The 23008-nt window shown below is 41.0% G+C and overlaps 1 protein-coding gene across 1 annotated transcript in view; it reads right to left on the reverse strand.

The window, feature by feature from the left end:
• SLC9A2 (solute carrier family 9 member A2) overlaps positions 1-10457 on the reverse strand; it is a 32197-nt gene extending 21740 nt beyond the window's left edge. The window contains exons 1-2 of the mRNA XM_013129575.3: positions 10181-10457; positions 4160-4623 (exon numbers count right to left, since the gene is read on the reverse strand). Of these exons, the coding sequence (XP_012985029.2) occupies positions 4160-4623; positions 10181-10457 (741 nt within the window). The remainder of the gene's footprint in view (positions 1-4159; positions 4624-10180) is intronic.
• Between the last annotated feature and the right edge of the window lie 12551 nt (positions 10458-23008).

Here is a 23008-nt window from a genome sequence, read left to right on the forward strand (position 1 = left end):
CTTACAGAGGTAAAAGTTCTCACTATAGATTACTGCAAAGGCATGGCCTATTATAGGTCCTTTGTGCTAAGTGAAAGGAAGGAACTGAAAAAGAAAAGAAAAGAAAAAAATATACTCCAGAGCAAGAATGGAAAAAGGTTAAATCAAACGCATCATGTCCACCAGTCATTTTCATTGCAAAGCAACAAACAGGACAAGAGCAGGAGCATGAACTATTTAATTGATAACAATGATGCCCTCAGGACAAGTGCAGCTGGGTGTAATGTCCTTTTTCACCTGCACAAACCCCTTCATCTTGCTGCTCTGATGCAGACTCATGGTCTTTTTGCTCTGTTCCTTCTTACTATGTCCTGTGCAGGGCAGGAAAGTAATGTCATAGGCTATGCTGTTTTTCCACCTTGTTCTGATTTGTGGGCCTTATGGATTTGCATTAAGCATCCCAGAATTAAACCTACTGGCAACAGGTGTGCCTTTGTTGGTCACTTTACAAGGACCTCTCAGTCCACAGACTCCCAGGATGCCTTGAATCATAGACTAAAGAAAAAATACTGTTGAGTTGCACTGTTTGCAACAAAAGGAGTTCCCCCTGAGTTACTTGCTGAGTTATGTTGCTCTTCACACCCCAGAGTTATGTTGTTCTTCAACACATCTACAGAATTTGATCTCGCAGAATACTTCTTTGGTATGCATCATGGAAGATTATTATTTTCTTTAAGTGGAGTTTTAAACAGCCTTTTTTATATTTTAAAAAGCAACTATATAAATATATATAAAGGCAAGTCTTCAAAATAAGGCCACTAAGAGCAGCTTGTAAAGAAGCATATAATTTTGATCTACTCAAGCAATAGCCTTTCCATCACATCACTTCAACCTCACAGCAAAGTATTCACCCTGCGAACAGAATGGAGCCTGTTGTGTCCACATACAGACATCTCCATAAATCCCAAATCTGCTGTCGTAAATTATTTGACAGAAAAAAGCAACATTCTCTTTTGTGCCTCGGATCAAAACCAGACCGCCATGACAGAAGCAGCAGCTAAGTCTATGGAACGTCATGAACATGATTTTAATCTCATTCCTATTGTTCCTTATTTACACTGCTGTAAATGAGATAAAAATCAGGTTCACTTCCCTTTTACTCTATGGCAGTTCAGTTTTACAGCCCTCTCTAAACTTTCAGGTGAGTTAATATCAACTCTGGTCACAATTTGAAGTGCATTTGTTTTGAGAATGTTGGGTTTTTTTCCAGGCTCAAGATTTGCACTTACTCATCATCCTTCAGCTGAACTCACTGAAGGCTACACCAAGAAGCATTACTCAACAGTCTCTTTTTACTCTTGTCTCACACTATCTCTGTTCTACCTAGACACTAATTGCTTATTTTCATCAGCTCTAGAATATTAGTTTTTCATTCTGAAATTATTTTAAAGCACTCTAAAACCATGTTTTCAGCAGAGGCAGAATATAGCACACTGTTGTAATGTTTTCTAGCATGGGAATAATATTATTGTAATTACACTGGCTCCTTCTTTGTGATTTTAAACCTAGAACTGGAATTTGAACTGCTAGCACTCCACTTCAAAACATGATCTTGCCATTTAATATCACTGTGCTAGTTATTACTGACCCAGTCTTTCACTAACACACCAACTCTGAACATGAAGCCAACTAGCAAGCATTGTCCTCAGCCAAATTCAAGCTCCAAAATACCATCAGTGGGGAATAAGGATCATTCAAATGCACAGGCATATCACAAAAACTACCAGGCATGAAAGACCATCTGAGAAACACAGAAGAGCTGAGATTCCTAAGAAAACACATCTCGCTTTGTACCTAAAATGCAGGTGTGGTAGCAAGTTTTCTGAAAAGAGAAAGCATAGATGACACTGCTATCTTAATAAAAGCTTTTATTAGGAGCAGCCAGGTAGTGCAAGCGGATAGGAGGAAGAAGGGCTTAAAGTATTTTGAAAGCATGTTTACTAAAGCCACACTGTTCTGCACTGCCCATCTGTGCAGCCCCTGGGTTTTTTTATACTGTAGTGGCTGTAGACATTAGGCAGCTTCTGTGGATGGCCTGTCCGCATTCATCCCGGCTTCTGCTTTGCCTCTGCATCCCACTGGAGCCACCTGTCAAGGTAGGTGAAATTCAAGGGCTCCAGCAGATGAAAGCTGTAAGGTTCTGCGCTCTTCCTTCTAGCTGGTTTTATCAGCTGTCCCAGTAACACAGCAAGGGCAAATAAAGAGACAGTATTTACAAAACAGCATCTCCTTTGAGTAGATAGCTGAGTAACTCTGGCAGCAAGGACTGGTCTGGCAGCACTGCTATGGGCATGGGGTGCCAGGTCTTTTAAGGACACCCCATGGGCAATCTATGTGATGGCCTGGATCATGTTCTAAGTATAATCACATGATTGCAGGTGTGCAAAATCATAACAAGGAACCATTAGCAGACCACTGCTTAGCATGTGGAAATCACTTGATCTTCTGCCAAGTGCTACCTTTAAGCGATAGCTAGGAAGTAAGACCAAAGGTATTCTAAATTCCTTTCACTCCCTCATGAACATATGTATGGCCAGTGAATTACTGGGCTGGCTCTACAACTCCTCAGAATACCACCCCTGTGCTAGGGCATCTGGGCAAGCATGCCATCAGAAAGGACTACCTCCAAAGAAGGCAGTAATGACACCTACAGGAAAGCCATGCATCATGATTATTAAATTGCTATGCCAGCACCTATAAAAATGGTGTTTTGGAGTAATTTGCAATTGAGTTATGGATGCATGAATAATTCCTTCATCAAGATGCAGTGTTTTCCTAGCAAATCCTGCTGGATTAATTGCTGCTGCAGTGTAAAGGTGACTGATTTTTGCAATTGGAAAAAAAGTTATTTTGATTGGAAAAATACACACATGCACACACACAAAAAAAGTTTTATATTCACATAAAAACAGACCTTCTTGCCCCAGAAAAATGTGTATGTAGAATTCCACCACAGAAGTGGCTGTTAGGAGTGAGCAGACACAGCCATGGCTGAACTGATAAGCCTTTTGAAACTTGGTATTTACATTCACTAATTTTCAGGACTGGCTTAAGTACCAGCTTAATAATGGCAGGCAGTTTCAGCTGTAAGCTAGGGAGAAAAGCTAGGCTGTAAGGCAAGCCCATAAAAGAGGAGGTGATTCAGATGACTGGATAGCAAGAGAATCAGGTACAACATGAAGCCTAAGTGAAAAAAACACAGTACTCCCAACAAACAGTACCCCCATGGGCAAACAAGAAATGGTCAGTACAAAGGCTCAGATTAAAGGATGAGATACACACGTGTTAAGCACGTGAGGCAAAGTCCTAGAAAAAGAGAAAACTGAAGGACAACAGTGCATAGACTGGAACAGGATTAAGAAGCAAGTGCCAGAGACAGAGAAGGTGCGGACCCAATTAATAAATCTTTCTGATCCTTCTGGCATATGAAAAACTGAATCTCCATGTCCCACAAAACAGAAAGTATGCCAAGACATAGCTGTCATGGGCAGGTTTTCAAGTAAGGCATGGATAAATGGGAGTAATGTCCGAGACATGTTGTCATCAGGTACAAATAAGGGGCACTGGGGTGTTAATGGAATGTGAAGATTGATGCCCTTAGGTCATAACCACAAACCAAGTTCAGCTAGTTAATGATTAGAAATTACTGCTTCCAGATGGCCATCCTATCTCATCTATAGCCTGTGAGAAATGTATTGGTAGTCCCAGGGTACTTCCAACTGGATGAGTAGATGCAAAACTGTGTCCTGTGTCATATCAATTATTTGTCCATTCTCCTGTGAACATGCTGGGACGCCCCACGTTGTGCCTTTTTCCTTTATTGCCCAAAGACATTTCTGCAGGTGAGGAAAACCTCCAGTTTCACTTTACAGAAATAACAGAATTCAAAGATACAGAAACTAAAGAGATCAGGTAGGAAAATCCGTAGAGCAAATATGATACTCTGGTGTAGTAAGACTACCATACTTTCTAAATCTGAAGTTTAGAGAATTACATAAATACACTAGCACTCCTTGACTTCTGTCTATTAGCAAACTGTAATAACCAGATACAAAGAGATATAGTGGAGTGGCATGCAAGCAATCATTTATCATTTTTATCAATTAATCAAGTAACTTACCACAGTGATAGCATCATTCAGCAAAGATTCTCCAAACACCAGGATGTAAAGCTGCTCATTGACATGAATATTTTCAAAAACGGCTAACACCGCTACAGGATCCACAGCTGAAATGAGGCTGCCAAAGAGCAAATTCTGCAGCAGTGTGATATCAGTCAAACCAAATGCACTGATCTGGCAAATTCCATAAAGCGACATCCCAATGCCGATGGCATTCCAGAGCGTGCCCACCACAGCATACCAGAATATGGTACCAAAGTTCTCAAAGAAAAGACGAGTTGGCATAAAATATCCAGCATCAAGTACAATGGGTGGTAAAAGATACAAGAAAAAAACATCACTGTTCATTACAGGTGGGGACTTCTCCTCTGCTCCAAAAATAATCCCACCAAGAAGCAATCCAACCAGAATAAGGAGACAGCTTTCAGGTACAATTGAGGGCAACTTGTGATAGAGATGAAAGCCTTCAAAGGAAATTCAAACACAAGAAAATGAAATGGTTATTTATACAGAATCCAAAACATTATTCTGGATTCTGTTACCTTAGCTTCTATTGTAAACAAGCATCAATCACAGAGCAATTCCATTTTCATTGCAAAGACTGAACTGGACAGCCACAGCAGGTCAAGGCAAATCTGTCGGCTAGGGTAGTTAATTCAGTTAATTTGGTGGAGAGACAATTTGGTAGATAGACATTCCATTTATTAGCTACGCTGGCTGCAGCAACTCTGTGCAAGTGTTCTGCTTGTGGAAGTGTGGGTGTTTTGCAATGTGGAACCCTCCAGAAACACAATCCAAACACTTTTCTAGGGCAAACTACATCTAGATAGAGGAAAAAAATACTCATGCTAACCACCCCTTCCTCCACGCACAGCTTCACAAAGGAGTTTAAAAAGTACATTCATTTCATTTTTAGAAGTCTTTTAGAGTCTCAAAGCTAGGGAGGGGAACTAGTACGTGTGACCTGCACCCAGTCACCCATGGTCACTTCCACAGCCACCATGAGGAAGCATTTACAGACACAATTATCCTAATTTTAGAGGCGTCTCCAAATTAATTTCACAAGAATCAGCATGTTTTCCATAAAGTGACAGTAAGCTGTAGCCTATGTTATTATGCTCATTCTTCTGTATTATATTCATTCTAGAAGTATCAGGAGTCTCACATAAAAATCTGTGCAAAGTATTGAAAAAAATGAATTGAAAAAAGGTTCTGAATGAGGACTTAATGGTTGAACGTTCCTTAGCCTACCAAAACTCTCAAACCTATGCAGTTTTGATTTAAAGATTCTCGTTATTTGTTAAAGTTGGCTGTTGTAAGGATAATTTTGGTAATGAATGGGATAAGTTTGAAGGAACTTACTCTGGCCGGTCTAATGGAATGATGAACCTTATGCACCAAGGTCACATTCCAGGTCTTGGCGATGCCAATCTTTTCCAGGCTCCTCCTTATCTATATTTGGCCCACATAATTATATAGAAAACTATCCACACCCACAAGATCCCACAATTCCTGCCTAACTAAAAAGCATTTAAATCATTTTAAATGAGAGCTGCATGGAAACACTGGGTGTGGTAATAACGGGCATCTATTTCAGTAAAACTATTTCAGTAAAAATCACACCTGTCATGGAAACAGTTAAACCAGTGTAAGTTTGGTATAGTTCACATCTGATTTCCCAGTTTCAGGCTTCTGTATCTTTTAACACCTATTTTGTTAATTCTCCTTTCATCACAGATTTTCTCCAAGTGAAAGAAAGCCTGAACTTACTACCAGCCAAAACAAATGGTTAGGAAGGACCATGGGGAAAGCTGTTTTAATCTACATTTTTTTTAAATTGTGTATTCTATAACTATTAAAGCTATTTTATAAAGTAAGGAGTTCAAGCTGCATTTCTTTCCTTTCTGGATGAACACGACTTCTTTTCAATACTTAGAAACACGGCCTATGTGACTCATTAGAAGGACTGGCAAATTCTGTCATTCTTTGAAACTGGAATCACCAATATCATATATTGGCAGGACATTGACCCTGGAAATACAAGGATTTGAATTGAAGACTTGACTCTTCACCTTTCAGCCACTTCCACATAAAAATTTTATGGTTTGTCTTAGTTTCTGCAGTGGCAGGATGCCAAAATTTCCAATACAGTGACTGAAATTTCCCCTGAGTAAACAGATTTTGACAAAAGTTTTTTTAAGCCCTTCAAAATACCTTAAATCATTTTCTCCATAAAAACTGAAGAGGGGGAGATTTTTGTAAAAGCTTTTAATGTAAGCAAATGCTGTCCCATCCAGGTGGCACACAATGGCAACGAAATTTCTATTGAGAATATAAAAATAAAAATCTTTTTCTTTTCTTCTTTACAAGTCACTCTTTGAAAAGTTCATACCCTCTCAGAACTTTTGTGACTCCACCTCATCTTTAAAGGTAATGGAAAGGTTCCTACTAAATTAAATGTGCTTTTTATCCATGTAAGCAGCACCAAAACTCCTGAAAGACTGCCTGCCTCCATGCAAAGCATTCAGAGGTGATCAGGGAGATGCTGTGGTTTCCTATTTAAGGGCAGAGAGCTGGATTTAGAATCCAATGCACATCCATCAGACTCAGGTGCCCTGCAAGATGAGGGACATCTTCCCTGCTCTGAAAGATCTACAACCACATTTTCACAAGCACCCTAGGAGCAGCCACATGGTCACAAGCACTTAGGTCACAAGCACCTGCAGTACATGAAAACTCAGACTTTTATGCTGAACCCAGGACTACGACTATGTTCCCCTCTTCTGACCCTGTTCTGGGGCTCCTGACCATGCAGTGACCCAACTTCAACAGCATGAAAGATGTTTACCCTCAGGCCTTTGGGCAGAAGGCAATCTGCCTAAAATGCAAGTTCAATATTCTTCAAGCTAAAAGTCTGCAGAGTCCTGGTATCCTCCTTCTTGGGTGAAATCCAGTGCTCTCTGATGCTGGAAATGCCACTCAGATCTGTACTTCTGATTACAAGGGAGTTTTCTAAGGGCCCTCTGAACAGCTTAAGCCATTTTTAAGGAGAGAGGTGTTGGAAGGATATCAGCTCAATTCCCAGAAGAAACACTTCTAATTGTGCATTTGTGATTAAATGTAGAAGTGATGGGAATCTGGATCTGCTAGATCAGTTAGCACAAGAATTAAGCAAAACTGGGAGGTAAATAGGCTACTCTCACTGCCTAGACACTGAAGCATACTTTGGGTGCACTGGGTCCCACTTAACACACTCATGGAGTAACATACCATCTATATTGTATCAACACATAAGATATTAAGTAGAGGTAGCCAGGAAATAATTTTGTTCAAGGGAATTTCTTGAAAATTGATTTCAAAATGTGCCCTTGTTCTATGCTGGAATAAAAAGCACCATGTTTCTAATGTCTTCACGAAAATGTACCTTGTCAAAATGTTTAAGCTCTGCTTGTCAGCTTCAGGTTTTCCTTTCTCATGATGTCTTTCTTGCCCCCTCTAAACCTAGCCTACAATGACACAATCACGGCCAGGATCTGAGAAACCTCTTAGTTAAACTCACTATAAAAATTAGGAAATGCTGGAACATTTCAGCTAAAGTAAAACTGCCCTTCTGCAAAAACACATTTGTTCAAAAAGATTCTTCAGGCAACACACAGGTTTTGCGATAAAGGTTTTTTTTGGGATCCTTCACACACTGTGAGAGCTGTTACTAAATGTGACCCTATCTTCTGGGCTCCTTGCCGCTGAAAAGACCTTAGGGCTCCACTCATAAAGGTTTGCTACTTGTCAGTGCCAAGCATAAGCGTTCAGTGCCTAGCCCCAGAAAGGAATTTGTGATGCCAGATTAAGCACCAAAGTTTCCTGGGCAGTGCATGAGTCTCGAGGTAGATTTCATGCTGCTTGGCATGAGGGGCTAGATGCCAGTGCTGCCCAGCAGGAAAAGCTGGGGAAAGGAATGCACTGGAGAGCCTCCTCTCTCACAGGGCCTCTCTCTTGGGACTATCAGCAGTGAGATGGGCTGGAAAACCCCTCTCCATCTCTCTGAACTGAGACACACCGCCCACTCCTTGTAACACAGTGGGAGGTGGCAGAGCTGACATTTCTGTATCTGGTGGTTAGAGAGCTGCCCATCGGGGCTACCTGCAGTACAAAACAAAGCACAACCGAATGAAAAATTGATGCTGTAGGAATGTGGCTTAGGAGTGACAAGTCTGTCCTGGGAAGGTTTACCTGATGCACTCACTGGATAAGGAATCACAGACAGAGCTCCAGGAGAAAGAACTGGATGTTCCTAATTCCAGTCCTGGAGTTAGGGTGCCTGCAGATAGGTGTGGCAAAGCCGAGCACTGCCACACCTAGGGCCTCTCCTGGATCCAGCCCTCATTGGTTAGCGCACGCACGCTTCTAGCAGCATGCCCTAGATTAGCCACATTAGCTTTAGTTTGGTTCAACTGAAGGGGTTTAAACATTATATGCAGTTTTCCCTCATCTGTGCTGTTTGCTTGTTTACTGCATTGCAGCCAGATCAGAAAATTAAAGTCGTCAAGTAACCTTTTTTTTGTTTTTACTTTTTAGATGCCTATGCACTTATAAAATATCATAATAGTCAGAAAATACAGTCCTACAGAAAATTATATACTATTGAGTATGTCTGTGTGTCTACATGTTTCAAATAGCTTCCCTGTAATCTTTAATAAAACAGATTTTTTTTTTCACTAGTCTTAGCTTAGTCAGATGTTCTTGCCGTATCCATACTCACAAGCCAGAGCAATTTTACAATACTCAGCTGGTTAAGTTCTTTAACCCTGTATTTTCTGGCTACTAGAGTCCATGCTATACTTGAGCATATGATGTTCTGATTTGCAAACACCTAAATACATACTCAGGACTAAGCATGCATCTTCAATGTGTTATAATACATGTATCAAGATACATGCATCCTTAATGTGAGCAACATGCAACATTTCTGCAGAAAGTAGTAACGCTATAGTGTGCTGTTTGGATAGAGGATCAGGCCCCCAACTACAGCACCAGCCTTGACAGGAGGTTAGTAGAAATCTTTCTTCTTGCAGAATGCTAATTACCTCATCACTAATCAGAATGTGACACAGTCTATTTAAATACCACTATCATCAGAAGTCAAGGTTGCATGTTTTATTAAATTGTTTTATCAGAATGAGTATGATCATAATTTTTTATGGAGCTCTACTCTCCACTGCAAAATCAGAGTCCTGAATCAAACAACTGTAGTATGAGTAAACCTTTTTTGTTGTTGCTGCTCCCACGCCTTTATGTCTTACCTTAAGATTACCTTCTAGGTAAGATACAAAGTTCATCACTTACAGAGATGTGCCAGTTTTTAAATAGCTCTCTAGTACGCCATTACCTGCCATTCTTTAGATGATTACATTGTACTCATGTTTCTGTTTGGAACATAGAAAGCTAATTCAAAACATTATATATAAGCTGCACAAAACACAGTGAAACTATGCAATACATGTATTTTCCACATGAGGGAAGAGGTGGCCTTCCTTACTCATGCACTGCTTTTTTGTCTTTTTCGGGACATAGGTGAATGGTGGGAAAGTAGGACAGGGAGACTTACTCTATCCCCATAAATATTTGCTTTGCATCGATCTGCTTCCTCTGTTTCTTAAAGTATTATTATATCCGGCGTTATTTTAAGAAAAAGAAGACAGTGCTCAAATGACAGCTCATGGAAAAGGCAGAGGCGCACGGGGTGAGCGCTGGGCTGTAGAGTCTTCTATAGCCCGGGGTTTACGCCTTGCCGCAGAGGGCTGGAGGGAATCTCTTTTCTCCCCCGCGCGTTCCCTAGCTGAGAAAACCCGGTTTCCTACCAGCCAAATCACTCCCGGGAATCCCGCCCCGCGCAGAGCATCACACTCCGGCCCCGCACCCGAGCACGGACCGCACCGGACCGGCTGCCGCTGCCGGCCGGGGAGGACAGAGCAAAGCAGGGAGGGAGGGAAGGAGGGAGAGTCTCCCGACGGCCCCGCTCACCGATCTTGGCGAGGGAGGCCAGCAGGATCCAGAGCGTGATTTCGAAGGGGATTTGCACGTGGGGGTAGTCCAGGGTGAAGACGTGGAGCCGTGTCTCCTCGAAAGTGGTGCCGCTGGGGCTCGGCGGAGTGCCGGTGCCCACTGCCGAGGCGCCGGGCAGATGGCTCTCCGAGGTGGCCCTCGCCTCTGCCGCCCCGGCCACCAGCACCGCTAGCACTGGCACCAGCGCCAGGGGCCGAGGCGCGGCAGGACACGGGGGGCCGCAGCGGCTGCCCATGGCCTCCCCGCTCCCCGGACCGGCGAGCCGCTGCCCTACGGCCCCGCGCCGGCCGCAGCCGCCACCATCCCGCCGCCGCGGGCACCTGTCGCCGCCGCGGCCCCGCCGGCTCCGCCTCCTCCCCGGTGACTGGGCGAGGCCGGGCCCGGCGCCGCCGGCCGCCCGCGGCGTCCCGCTCCCCCCTGAGCCGCCCTCGGGGCCGCCCCCGCTGGGCAAAGCCGAGGACCGGCTCCACCGCCGCCCCCTCGGTCCGCAGCCGCTGTCGGAGGCCGCGGGGGAGCTTGGCGCGGGCCGGTTCCCTGCCGCAGGCAGGTGCTCGGGCCGGGTGAGGGCCAGCGCCGAGGGGTGCTCTGGCACCCAGGCACCAGCTCCTACCCCCCGGTACATGCGGAGGAGAACGCGCCTGCGAGCGTACTCCTGTCTCTGCAAAGTGCCTTGAAAGCGATTTGTGTGCGGTCATATAAACGCACATACTTACATATAGATATGTATTCATATAAACCAATGCAGAGAGTTAAGACACGCTGCGTGACAGGTACATGCCTGTATATGCATATACATACATGCCTATATAGTCTCTATATACATTTATTTAAAAGTAGCTTAGATACAGTCTCTATATACAAAGATATGTATATTAGATAGCTATTAGATATACAGTCTCTTTTTACATATGTCGACATAGACTATCTAGGCATGTATGTATATATATATACATATACCCCTGTGTCTGAATGTGTGTATATATACATATGGATCTGTAGATGTATTTTAATAAAGAAGTTTTACATACTTTTACACATGTATAGGCATATGTATGTATATAGATGTAGATGCTGATATAGATGTAGATGCTGCCATTACCAAATACAGGAAAAGTGCTGCTACCCAATATATGAAAGACAATATTCTGTTCCCACTAATTAGTGTTAAGCATAGATATATATTTAATATATAAATACATAGAGTTAATGGTTGGAGCTAAACAAGTTAAATTCTGTTAATTTTCAGAGTGAAAAGAACTAACTGTATACATGCATGTATATAGGTTTATATATATGCATATACATACTTTACAATATCTTATATGATGATGGCTTGAATTTGTGAATGAAGATTTGGGAAGGGCTTTACACACGCTTAATATCTTATATACTGTATAATAGATGATACATAATACACCCTATATTACGTAATATAGTATTACATAATATATAGAATATGCATAAATGTTACCCATATATTGCCCCCTATCAAACACATGATAGGCACAATCCTGTTTGTGTTAATTACAAGATTTACATTCTGCTAATTCAGAGTTAAAATAGCACACTGTATAAACATATATGTGTTCATACATATATTCTGCTGTGTGCATATATAAATATATTACTAATAATGTATTTACATGGGTGTGTGGGTGTGTGTTGCCAATATTAAACATGTGATTGGCAAAATCCTGTTCCTGAAGGCTCTGGGTTCTGTTTCCATCAGATACTGCTGAGCACCAGCTATCTGTATTTCCTGAAAGAATGGAATCTCACCCATGATTTACTCGTGACTTCACTACTCATGAGTAAGACAGTATTCCAAAGCTCAAACTCATAAAATCTTTATAGCACATCATTCTGCGTGCCTCTATAGCAAAGCATGTCTTTCGTGACTTCGAATAAACCTAAAGCAGGTAGTAGGAGCTCTCCTTTTTTCCCCAAATGGCAAAAAATAACCAGTGACTACAGTTTCTGTAGGGAGTTAAAATTCAAGCTCAGAACCAAGTAGATGAGCATCTATAGCTGTCTTTTACCTCTCCCCCTCCCTCCCAAGCCTGAAAATAGGGCACCAAGCCTATGGTTTTAAGGACAAATTTTAAAACATGACAGTAATAAAAGGTTTTTATTTATTTTATCTACAAGTCAGCCATAAAAACACATTTGAATATCAAACCATTGTCTACACCATCTAACCCTCTACCTGTATGTGATAACACCACAGGTCCTTTTGTTTGTTATATTAGATTTTCTGAAATAAGAGAAACAGATAAATATTGCAAATTCTGAGGATATTTACTTCATATGGAAAGAAAATACAAAAGGAAAATGTTCATTCCTGAATCTCCTGGTCCTGGTCAAAAGCCCATCCATAAGAAGAGAGGTGTGACCCTTCCATGAAAGACACAGAATTATCTTTCACATGCAAGTTAGACTGTAACTCATAAATTTAAATCAGTCTAAAATCATAAAATCTGTAATTGTACTTGCATGTCTCATTTTATGATTTTCCTGCAGATGAAAAAAGCCATTTTGAAAAATACAGTTATCAAAGTGTCAATACCTGCTCTCCTAAGAGCAGTGTTTATAGATCCTCTCTGGTTACCATCTGCCTGCAGGATATTGCACTGGACTGAGAATTATCTTCAATAATGCCAATGAAAAAGCATCAGCAAAAGAAAGCTGGCTGAGGTCCTTGTAAATATTGTTATTCATATACTGGGCCATTGACCTGTTTCTCTGATATCACCTTATAATCCCTCTCTGTTCTGGGATTCATATCCCCGTTAATAGTCACTGCAGAAATAGGCTGTAGAGCAAGGAACTGGACCGCCACTGGCTGCCTGACCACCCTCTGGAAATTGTGAACTGGTTGGGGATTTTCAGTTTGCCACAGTAGAGGAAGGAAGACTTAGGGTGAGAAAGTGCTGAGACAAACAAAAGTGGAGGAAGGTCCCTTCTCACGGAAAATGTTCTTCATGGCTGTCCTTCTCATTGTAGGCAGTGACGGATGAGAGAACCTGGCTGCTGCATACTGGCAGAGACAGAGCAATGCTTTGGCACCCAGGTCATGCCTTTACAGTCACAGAGTTTCTGCCAGACAGAGGAATATGTATCCTTTGTTGGGGCACCATCCACATATTTGCCATTATTTGTCCTCTTACTTTTCTCCTCTCCAAAACTTTTAAAAGGGCACATGCAATGGAAATCCTACCATCTCTGACACTGCTGTGGGCCAGGGAAATAAGCTAATTTTTTCTTTTTAATAATAGTATCAAAATAAGAAGTTAGTAAATGGGAAAAAAAAATGATGGAAAGACATCATTAATCCTGAGGCTGGTAACTTCCATGCCAGTAATAAAAAGGAAAATACTACACTGACACAGACCCAAAAAAACCTGTGAAACTGAAGAAATCTGGAGTTGAGATTAATTACTTGAGTTGATACCGTCTATTCTTATGCCAAAATAATCTATTTATGGATGGAGTATATAGATGAGCATATCAAACTTTCGAATAGGAATTGCCTTTACAGGATAGCACGATGCAGCTGGGAAGTGGGCCATATTTGACTTTGGAGCTTGTTGAAATAGATGCAGTGAAGCTCAGTACAGTATAAAGTGCTGAAGGTCTTACAGAGTTTCTCTCCATGTTTGCAGCATGTACTGTGTTTCATTGCCACCAGCCCTGTGAAGCTGGTCCCACAGATGCTGAAGGGTTTCAGAAGAGTGGAAGGCCTTTAAATCTGGGCAGACATTTGCCTGAGACAGCAGAGCAGGGTATGATATTCCCTTTATTTCTGCTTCACCCAGTCTGTATGAGACAGCAGCAACAGCATCACTTCTCTCCAGCACCCCTCGCACTGTGCCCAGCCCTGATGGTACCTGCACAAGCAGCACTTTCTCCTGAGGCCATAACCATATGTTGCCATAAGGAGAAAAATATTCCTCAGTGTCAAAGCTGCCTGTGGAGGGGAGGGAGAGAGGGGGATCCCTTCAGCCAGGGAGAGCGATTGAGGAGATGTGAAGGTGTGTTCCTGGCGCCATGGTGTCTCGTCATGGCTCTGCCCCTGACAGCTCAATGCATCTGCTCCCACTTCAGAACAATTTTCTGTCGGGTCACTCCGCACCATTTCAATGATAGCACAAACAGAAAGCACGTACGCTGCACTTGTTTGATTGCAACTGATCCATAGAGGACCTTCCCACAATGCCCCCACCGATGCCTCATTGCCCGCACTGTGCTGTGCCATCTGCACCTGGGCGTAATTTCATCTCTTTGATTCTGCTCACAGGCATCATCTGTTTTACCAGATACAGTGCTAACAGCATTTCACATGACAAAGTGCATGCTATTTCATACGTCAAGATGGCAACTCACATAATTCAGTTCATTTACCTTTTAATCCATTTATTGATTGCTACTGGAAATTACTGCCAGAGCAAGGAACTGCTCAGGCTACCCACAGCCGCCGTACCACACAGGTTTGCAGTAGCTCAGGTGGTTCATACAGGTGTAAAGACAATTTAATTTTGCTAAGTAAACATTGGGATGTAGTTTGGGTTACAGAGTTGTACATCATCTGTTATTATTAATACAGCTTTATCTAAATAATATTTATCTATATCTATATTTTATCTATGTATATATGGATTTATAATCTCCAGCTTTATCTATCTGTAAAACCTATTTTAATTACTATTATCAAAACTCTGCTTTTGGAATGTAAAAAGAAAGATGCTGATTGGAACAAATGAGAATTTTCTCTGTATCATAAATTTAACTCCATTTTTAGGCATTCCCTAAAAATCATAAGGTCATATTTTTTTACTTAATTTTCTGACCTCTCTTTGATATCAAAGAAACATTTCTGGAAAATGTTACTCTTGAGTATTTCAATAACTGTATCTCCTACAATTCTTAACAGGCAATGTTATAGGTGTTCTTTAGTAAATATGATGAAAAGATCAAAATGCTCAGGGAAAAAATGATATCTATATTAAGAAAAAAATTTGTATCATTTTAGTTTGGTAGATTTTTTCAGCAGATAAAAAAAATGTTATATTTTACTGATTTTTTTTAAATGGAAATTAACTCTGTGCAGAGGAGCATTTAGTTTTCATATGTTCTACATTTTCCCTGGCACAGTCCAGGTAGTAGTATTGTAAAATCTTTATTCCTGGTTCAGAAGAAAAGTGTAAATTTCACCCTTCTTCCTAGCCACCTCTCTAAAACAGACAAAAACTTCATCCAACTTTCCCCCAAAGTATAGTACAGGAGACATAAACATGGACCATCTTGCTGGAATACATTAGTGTGTTACTAAAATGAATTTGTTAAAAATCCTAATGTTTCCATTAGAACAAAGAAGAAAGCTTTTAGGTTACCTTGGGTGAAAAATGAGTTCTTCTTAACATCTGCAGCTGCACAGGAATCACAATAACACAAGGAAAACCTGTGCCTGTGCTACCTGCAGCCAGGATGTTCAAATTGTTAATGGAGAGCAGACACCAAAGAGGCAACGTAGATCTTTTTTACTTATTTAGAAATAGCTTCAGTGAAGATTTAAGGATTATAAAATACAAAGTCGTTTCACTGAGAATTGCTTTCTTTGGGAGGGTAGGCGATAACTCACCTGCATGCATTACATTAACAAACATTTCTCAAAATCTCTCTTCTGTTAGGGGTTAGACTCTTTTTCTGAGTGTTATGTCATTATGGCCTTCACTACATAACTCTGTCTCTAAATACATTAATTAGTGAAAGAATATCTCAGCTATCTAGTGATTTATGAAATCAATAGTCCATTGAGGATGTGTTTTTCCAAAGCCTTCTCCAGGGCTGCTTAGCAACCATCCCCATAAAACAGGTCCACCAGAGGCATTATGCCTTCCTCACATGGGCACTTTAATGGCAGCAATTTAGTTGTGCAGGTCTGAACTTTGGTAAGATGTTTTAAAGCTCTTATAATGTTAAGTGTTATGTCTGCATAGGTTTTAAATTGGAAAGGGTTGAGAAAGGGCACAAGTACTGACAGCTGCCTAATCTCCCAGAGCTCAATGAGTGGCAGAAGCAGCAGGCTGCATGGCTACAGGGTGTGAAGCACAAAGGGAGGACCATAGCTATGTTTTTAACCTTCAAAAGCATCCCCATGAATGAAGCAGTGGTGAAGCTATGCATAAGTTTGTGGTGCAGAGCGGAGACAGCCAGCACTGAATTCAGTGTGATGAATTCTGCTTTTTCTGAGGGTGGTCTCCTGAGGCTGCGTGTAGAACCTGCTGCCCTGCATGAAGCTCTGAAGGAGCAATATGCTGCTGCCTGCAAGGATTATGGGCAACCGCTTCCCCAGAGCCAGAGCTAATCTGGGTATCAGAGTAATTGCACTCATGTGAACACTCTCCCAAAGACTTCTCCCTAAGGCCTTCCTCAGCCAGTTGATGTGTGCACAGGCACTTCTGCTCACCATGAGTAGGCATCTATAGCAGCTTCAGGTATAAAGCTCTGGGAAAACATTTTGTGCCGCATGCCAAGTAACTGAGGTGTTTTTGAAGTGCTGCAGGGCACCAGCATTAAATATCATCCCAAAGAATAAAAAAGGGGCCTGCCATCAGCTACTGCAGGAGGGTTAAGTGATGTTTCTAGCTCCACAGGGACACTTACAACCCAGAAAAGCTAATAACCCATGAAGTTAATTTTTGCCATTACTTGAAAGTAAAGTGCAATTCTGCTGTTCTTAAGACAGGCAAAATCGAGAAGAGCTGCCTGGAGAGGGGTTGTGCTGTTTTCCTTTTCTTCCATTACTTGTATTCCAGGTGATCTGGGTATCGCTGTAAAATGACATTGTTGGGTATATTTGCTGGAAACCCAGAACCAGAGATGACATACTGATCTCCCTCTCTTAAGGACTGAACAATCTAATTGTTTAATAGCTAAGCAACATGTTTAATGTTTAAACTGTAAATTCCCTCTTTAGCTCATTCTACACAAGGACACTTCATCGTTGAATGATTTCTAAGGCTGTGTCCCCAAGCTGGCTGTCAAACTCAGCCACTGTTCTCAAGCCTAGCGCTTGTCACTGCCATGAATACAGAAATACTAATTTAAATGTTTAACTTCAGGGGGAAAAGAAGTTAATGACTAAAAGAATTACTCCGGTTTCAGCTTTACAGTGGCATCATAACCGACAGTGAGAATTTTCCTTTGAAAACAGATTTTGATAGGTTTATAAACATAGTTTTAAATGGTCTCCCAGGAGTTCAGCCATTGGAGGTGACTGAAGTGATTCCTTTAGTGGTAGAGCCTATATTTAAAACTTTGGCAACCTTTAAAGCATAGAGGTGTAACCTCTGTTTGCAAAGGGCAAAGTAAAGGCTGACCCAGTCCTAGAGTCCTGGGAGGCCTCCTGCTAAGCTACATTTCCTACTTGCTCCTTGTCAGTAGATTAGTAGCACAAGTGTGTTAAACAAATGCTGCTTTCAAAGCGGTGAGGGGTTGTGTTGTTTTTTGGTTTAGTTTTTATTTCCTGAAGAAAATTTCATTTAAAAATAAATGTTACAATGTTTTACAAGCAGATCTGGAGCAAGCAAAAAATGTTCCCAGGCTGCACTCTGCATTGAATCAAACCAACTGCCTTATTCTCAGGCTTTCCTCCCATGATCTGGCCCAAGAGATTTCTTCTCAGTGCTTGCCCTCAGCTCACAAGCACAGCCTAAAGTCTGTTTCCCACTTCACCAACATGAGCTGGTTTGTATAAGCATGGCAGGTTAGATTTGAGCCCTTCATAAGGGCTTTTCTAAGAGGACTCTGATCTTCAGGAAAGTCTGTAAATGTCTACTGGGGTGCCTACATGATCCTGTAGTCAGTGATGCAGGTCATCTTATAACCAGGAGCTGGAATTGTTGTGTGTATTTGGGTAATACAGGGAGCTGTTCACCCCATGGCCCCTTTCTCACCTGCCCTTGATTTCTGACATCCTCTTGTCTCTCATTTCGCATCAAGAACCCACCTGCAAACTATGAACACACACACTCCCTGTGCATGTTCAGTCAGAGCTGAGTGGTGCTAGTCATCATGAACCAAGAGTAACCATCCTTTAGCAATGGCATCAAAAAACTGCCCTAGATCTCCACAATCCTCAGAGCTGATGTTCTTTCTTCAGTGATGCTATATGTATCCTGTTGAAGCCAGGGAATTGTTCCTGACAGGTGAAGCAAAAGCAGCCCTAATACAAAGAGGGTGTTTTGCTATTTGAGTTGCACTGAAAGGTAGTTTCTGAATTGCTGCAGTGGTCAGCCAGAGAATTAACTGCCTGTATTCTGCGTTCACAAGGGTTGAATTGTGAGCATTTGTTATCTAGAAAAAAAAGAGACTTAGAGTAGGTGATATTTTCTATACCCTATGTATAACTTTCTATAAGGGTTCAGGAATATATATTTCAAGAATTAATGATACCTTACTTCTTTTCAGTGGCTTGAGTTTATGTTTTGCTTATCTCTCCCCAGTTTTCCTATGTATCATTTCATTTTTTCCAGCCTACTCCCTGAGGTTGATTAGCCGTTGCTTGCATCTCTTATGTCACCATATTTTCATTGCAGAACATTATCAAACATTTGCAAAGTCTTTAACTGTTGATCTCAGCTGCTTGGCTTTATGACCATTAGACAGCTAGTATGAACACAAGTTTTCCACTTGACTTGGTGGAAGTTTGGCTTTAAATTTTATACAGAACATTATATATGGCTTGCTTTCAATAAAAAATTATTCCAGTTCATTGTTGTTCCAAAGTCATGTGCAAAACCTTTCTCACCTCTTCACATAATCCCGTCCTTGGGAAACTTAGCACAGAACAATCAGGTAAGAAACTAACGAAAACCACACATTCATTCAAGAAGAAATATCACGGGAAAGTCCACCATCTGTGATGCTGTGTAAAGGCAAAGTGTGTCTGGGAGAATATAGTCAGTGAGGCTGTGAAAGAAAAGAATGTCTTTGGTTTGAAATTACCTGTAGGCACCATACGCATAGAGTCAAAAGGGCTATGGCTGTTAAACTCTGCTCCTCTGGAGATAAAGGGTATTCAGCTGCACACAAAATCCTCCCTAATGTACGTTCTGTTTTTTAGCAGTTCCTAAGTGGAATACATCAGTAGATGGGGTTAACAGAGCCTCAGTCTAAAACATTCAGTGTCACAGTGGTTAGAGTGAGCAGCAGCCAAGCATCAAAATCCTTTGTTTTATAAAGACCTTTCTCTTGATCTCAGAGATGATACAGTTGACCCCCATGCCCCATTTAACCTTACAAAAAAGTGTAGAGAAAAATGTAACATATTTTAATTACCAGAATTTTCCAAATAAAAAATGAAAATCCATAGGATTAATTGCTAATATTATGAAACTTTTCAAAGACTTTTAATGGCATTTTAATTGGAAAGATGGATACAGGAGCTTTCAGGAATTGAAAATATGGACACTTCATTGGAATACTCCCAGATGAGTGGAAACTTTTGTTTACATGATTGTTGAGTGCTGTAGAAGTGAACTGGAAACACTGGCATCATGAGGAAAATGGTAAATTTTCTTTGTCTCAGTGAAATGACTTCAGTTAACTTTAACATTTCCTAAACTTTTAAAATGCAAGACATATAACTTACACTACTGGAAGATCTGATGGAACTTTTCAGTGGTCACAATCCCCACAGTCCTTTGGTGATCATCAGTATCACTTTGACCCCCATACCCTCTGTATTTCCCTGTATTCTAAGTTTGATTATACTGGAATACTAGCAATTTAGTAGAGAACAAATTTACTGCTTATGCATGATCTAATGCCAGCTCCTTTTCCTTTTTGATATATAGATCTTTAATATTTGTATCTATACATTTACATGCACACACACATATGTGTATATAATTTTATTTCTAGTTTCTAAATCCTCAATGTAATTTGCTGTAATCAACAGTCCTATATTTTAAATTGTTTCTCTCTTTCCTAATTCATGCAGATATTGCAACTGGAATCTGTTCCTGTGTTTTTAAAAGCATTTCAGCTAGATGCTTAAATGTTAGAGTTGCCAAATTAATCCCAAACATAAAACATAAAAACATAAACAAAAGTGGTAGGATTTGATCCCACAATGATATATGGGGATCAAAATGTGAGCATACTTTTTAATCCAAGAAAAGGCTACACAGGGTAAAAAAACCCAACCAACCAACCAAAAAGACTCTGAAGAAAACCATTTTAATAAGCATAGCAGGAAAGTGCAGAGGAATGTGAAATGCCTTCCGATGCTTACAACAAACAAATCAATTCACAGAAGCCATGTCAGGATAGGATTACTTTACTGAGATGATTGTACCCATTTCCTTGTATTTTAACCTGCTTCTGATTGCTTTCTTGTGTAACAGACTTTCTTGGAACATTACATCATGGAAAAAAAGGCAGGGCAATGATGTTCATAGTCAGTAACTACGGTATTTTTTTAACTCCTCCTGCATGATACTCCATCTATGCTTCCTGAGGAAGGAATGCACTGCCAAAAAACAGAATTAGCAAAATTTATAACAGAATTGGCAAAACGGGTTGTGACCTCTTGATACACAGAGATAAGTAAATCCTCTTTTCCATCTGCAGGTACGTTGGAAAATGCAGGAAAATAATTATGACAGTTCTGAGGAGAGGAGCAGAGGCTGAATATCTGGCCTTTGCAATCAACATCCTCTTGTCTTGTGTTGAAGTAAGTTTGTCACATAAGCAGTTTGGTTCTCACCTCAGCTAGACCAGCATGTTGGTGCCAGTTGTGTAATGGCAGCAAAACCCATCCCACAGTGTTTGAAATAAACCAGAGCAGCTAGTTACCTGAAAAACCACAGAGAGGAATCAGTTTGACCTGCATTTTCTACTGTAGAGGTCAAATGCTTTATAACTTGAAGCTGCAGGAAGTTCAGCAGTGAGAGACTAAAAAATGTTTGATCTTACATGTAGTCCAGCCCTGGCTGGGCAATGCACGTGGAGGCAGATATGTTCTTGAGCAAAATAGCTGGACTTCTTAGATGAACATGGGCACAGGGCTCATGATAGAGATGATGATGATGATACAGCTATTATGTAAATTGCTTTTTTAGTACTAATGCAAGTGTCTGGGTACAAAACAACAGTAAAAAGTATCAGAACTGCTCACAAATTCAACCCTAACATCACATAAACTGTGTACAGATGCTGCTCACAGCAAGACCAAAATCTCTTAAAACCCCTTCAACTCCTCAGTAAAAGTTTGTCATTATTTTATTTTTAGGGTTGCTCATCTGTCCTTTAGCAATGGCACCCTGGGCTATATTTAGGTCTCTTTGAAAACAGCAGGCAATTCAAAAGGGCCTGCTTGTTGCTTCCCAGTAGAATCCCATAAATCACTGCCTGTAGATGCTGCTTCTTACAACTGAGCGTGAAAGGAGCCGCAGATTGATAGACTGGCACACACAACTGAAGCCAGATTTGGTGTATTCCAGCCCCCCACTTGTCCTGCAGCTGATATTAAATCTCAGGCAAAGCTGAGAAAGGTGCCTTCTCCCTCATTGTTCACTGCATGTACCTCTTTTCACGAGTTTTTTGTACAGTGCTGAGATAGAATATGAGTTTTGGACATTGCTAAGAGACTTGTAGTTGTGTGCAAATGATGCTTCGCATGAAGGGAAAGGAGCTGCAGATGAGGGGTTGGACTAGATGACCTTCAGAAATCCCTTCTCAATCATTCTGTGATTCTGTGATGAGAAAGGGTTTTACCAACCAACTTTGCAGTGGCTGCTATTCTGTGAGCTTTTGACAAAGCCTTTTATCCTGGTATTGTGCTTCAGGTTTGTCCCACCTGCAGCATGCTAGAAGAGGATGGGCAGAGAGATGCAAATTGCAAAAATCACAATGGTCAAAAGAATAGCAGGTTCAGATGCAGTTTCTGGAAACAGGCATAATTGTTAGCATTCAGAGCTGGCACTGACCAGAGAAACCAGCTTCTAACTCAGAAGATCACTCAAACGCTGGTTTGCACTGTCCAGTTTACCCTGAGAGATCATGCCCAAATGCTTCTGTGTGAGGCCAAAACCAAAAAGTATGTAAGTCTCCTCGCTGTAAAAAGTCAACCAATTGACCCAACCAGCAATTACTGAAGGATCCAGATAATCTCCACATGCACAGAGGAGGAGAAGTTTGGGGCTGTTTGAAAGAGAAGATCCTGCCTTGTTGAACTCAGTTGCAAAAAATTTCCAAATCCAAATATGATTTCACCCTGTATTATACTCTTGCCAGTGTGGAGATTTTTGGTTATAGATAAGGATCGGTCAGGGTTTATTGCAAAGTTTATTTTGTAGTTAGTCCGTAGCAGCAATTAAAGTTCCAAAACAGTTTTCACATACTAGTAATTTAAAGAAAAGTACATCTCTGAAGATGTAATTTTCCATTTTTAATCTCCATCCAAAGATATTCTTTAACTTTGAGCAAATTCCTGTCAAACAGTTATAATTGTATGAAAAAAGATACTGTTGCAGTTGTAAAAAAAAGACGACTGCTGACTTTTTCCTTTCTCTTCTATAAGATAAGCCAAAAGAGCTGACCTCTGAAGACTGGTACATAAATAACCACTCAGAAACTTGTTCATAAATGCAGTGTAAGATAAAGCCTGAATGCTGGGTAATAGAAATGCACAGTAGAAAAATGGCAACAGATATTTTGATTCCTTCTATGTCACAACCTGCTACCTAAACCATACCTGAGGTAGCAAAGCTATGTGGAACT

This window comes from Melopsittacus undulatus, chromosome 2, assembly GCF_012275295.1.
Source record: "Melopsittacus undulatus isolate bMelUnd1 chromosome 2, bMelUnd1.mat.Z, whole genome shotgun sequence".
Taxonomy (NCBI): Eukaryota; Metazoa; Chordata; class Aves; order Psittaciformes; family Psittaculidae; genus Melopsittacus; species Melopsittacus undulatus.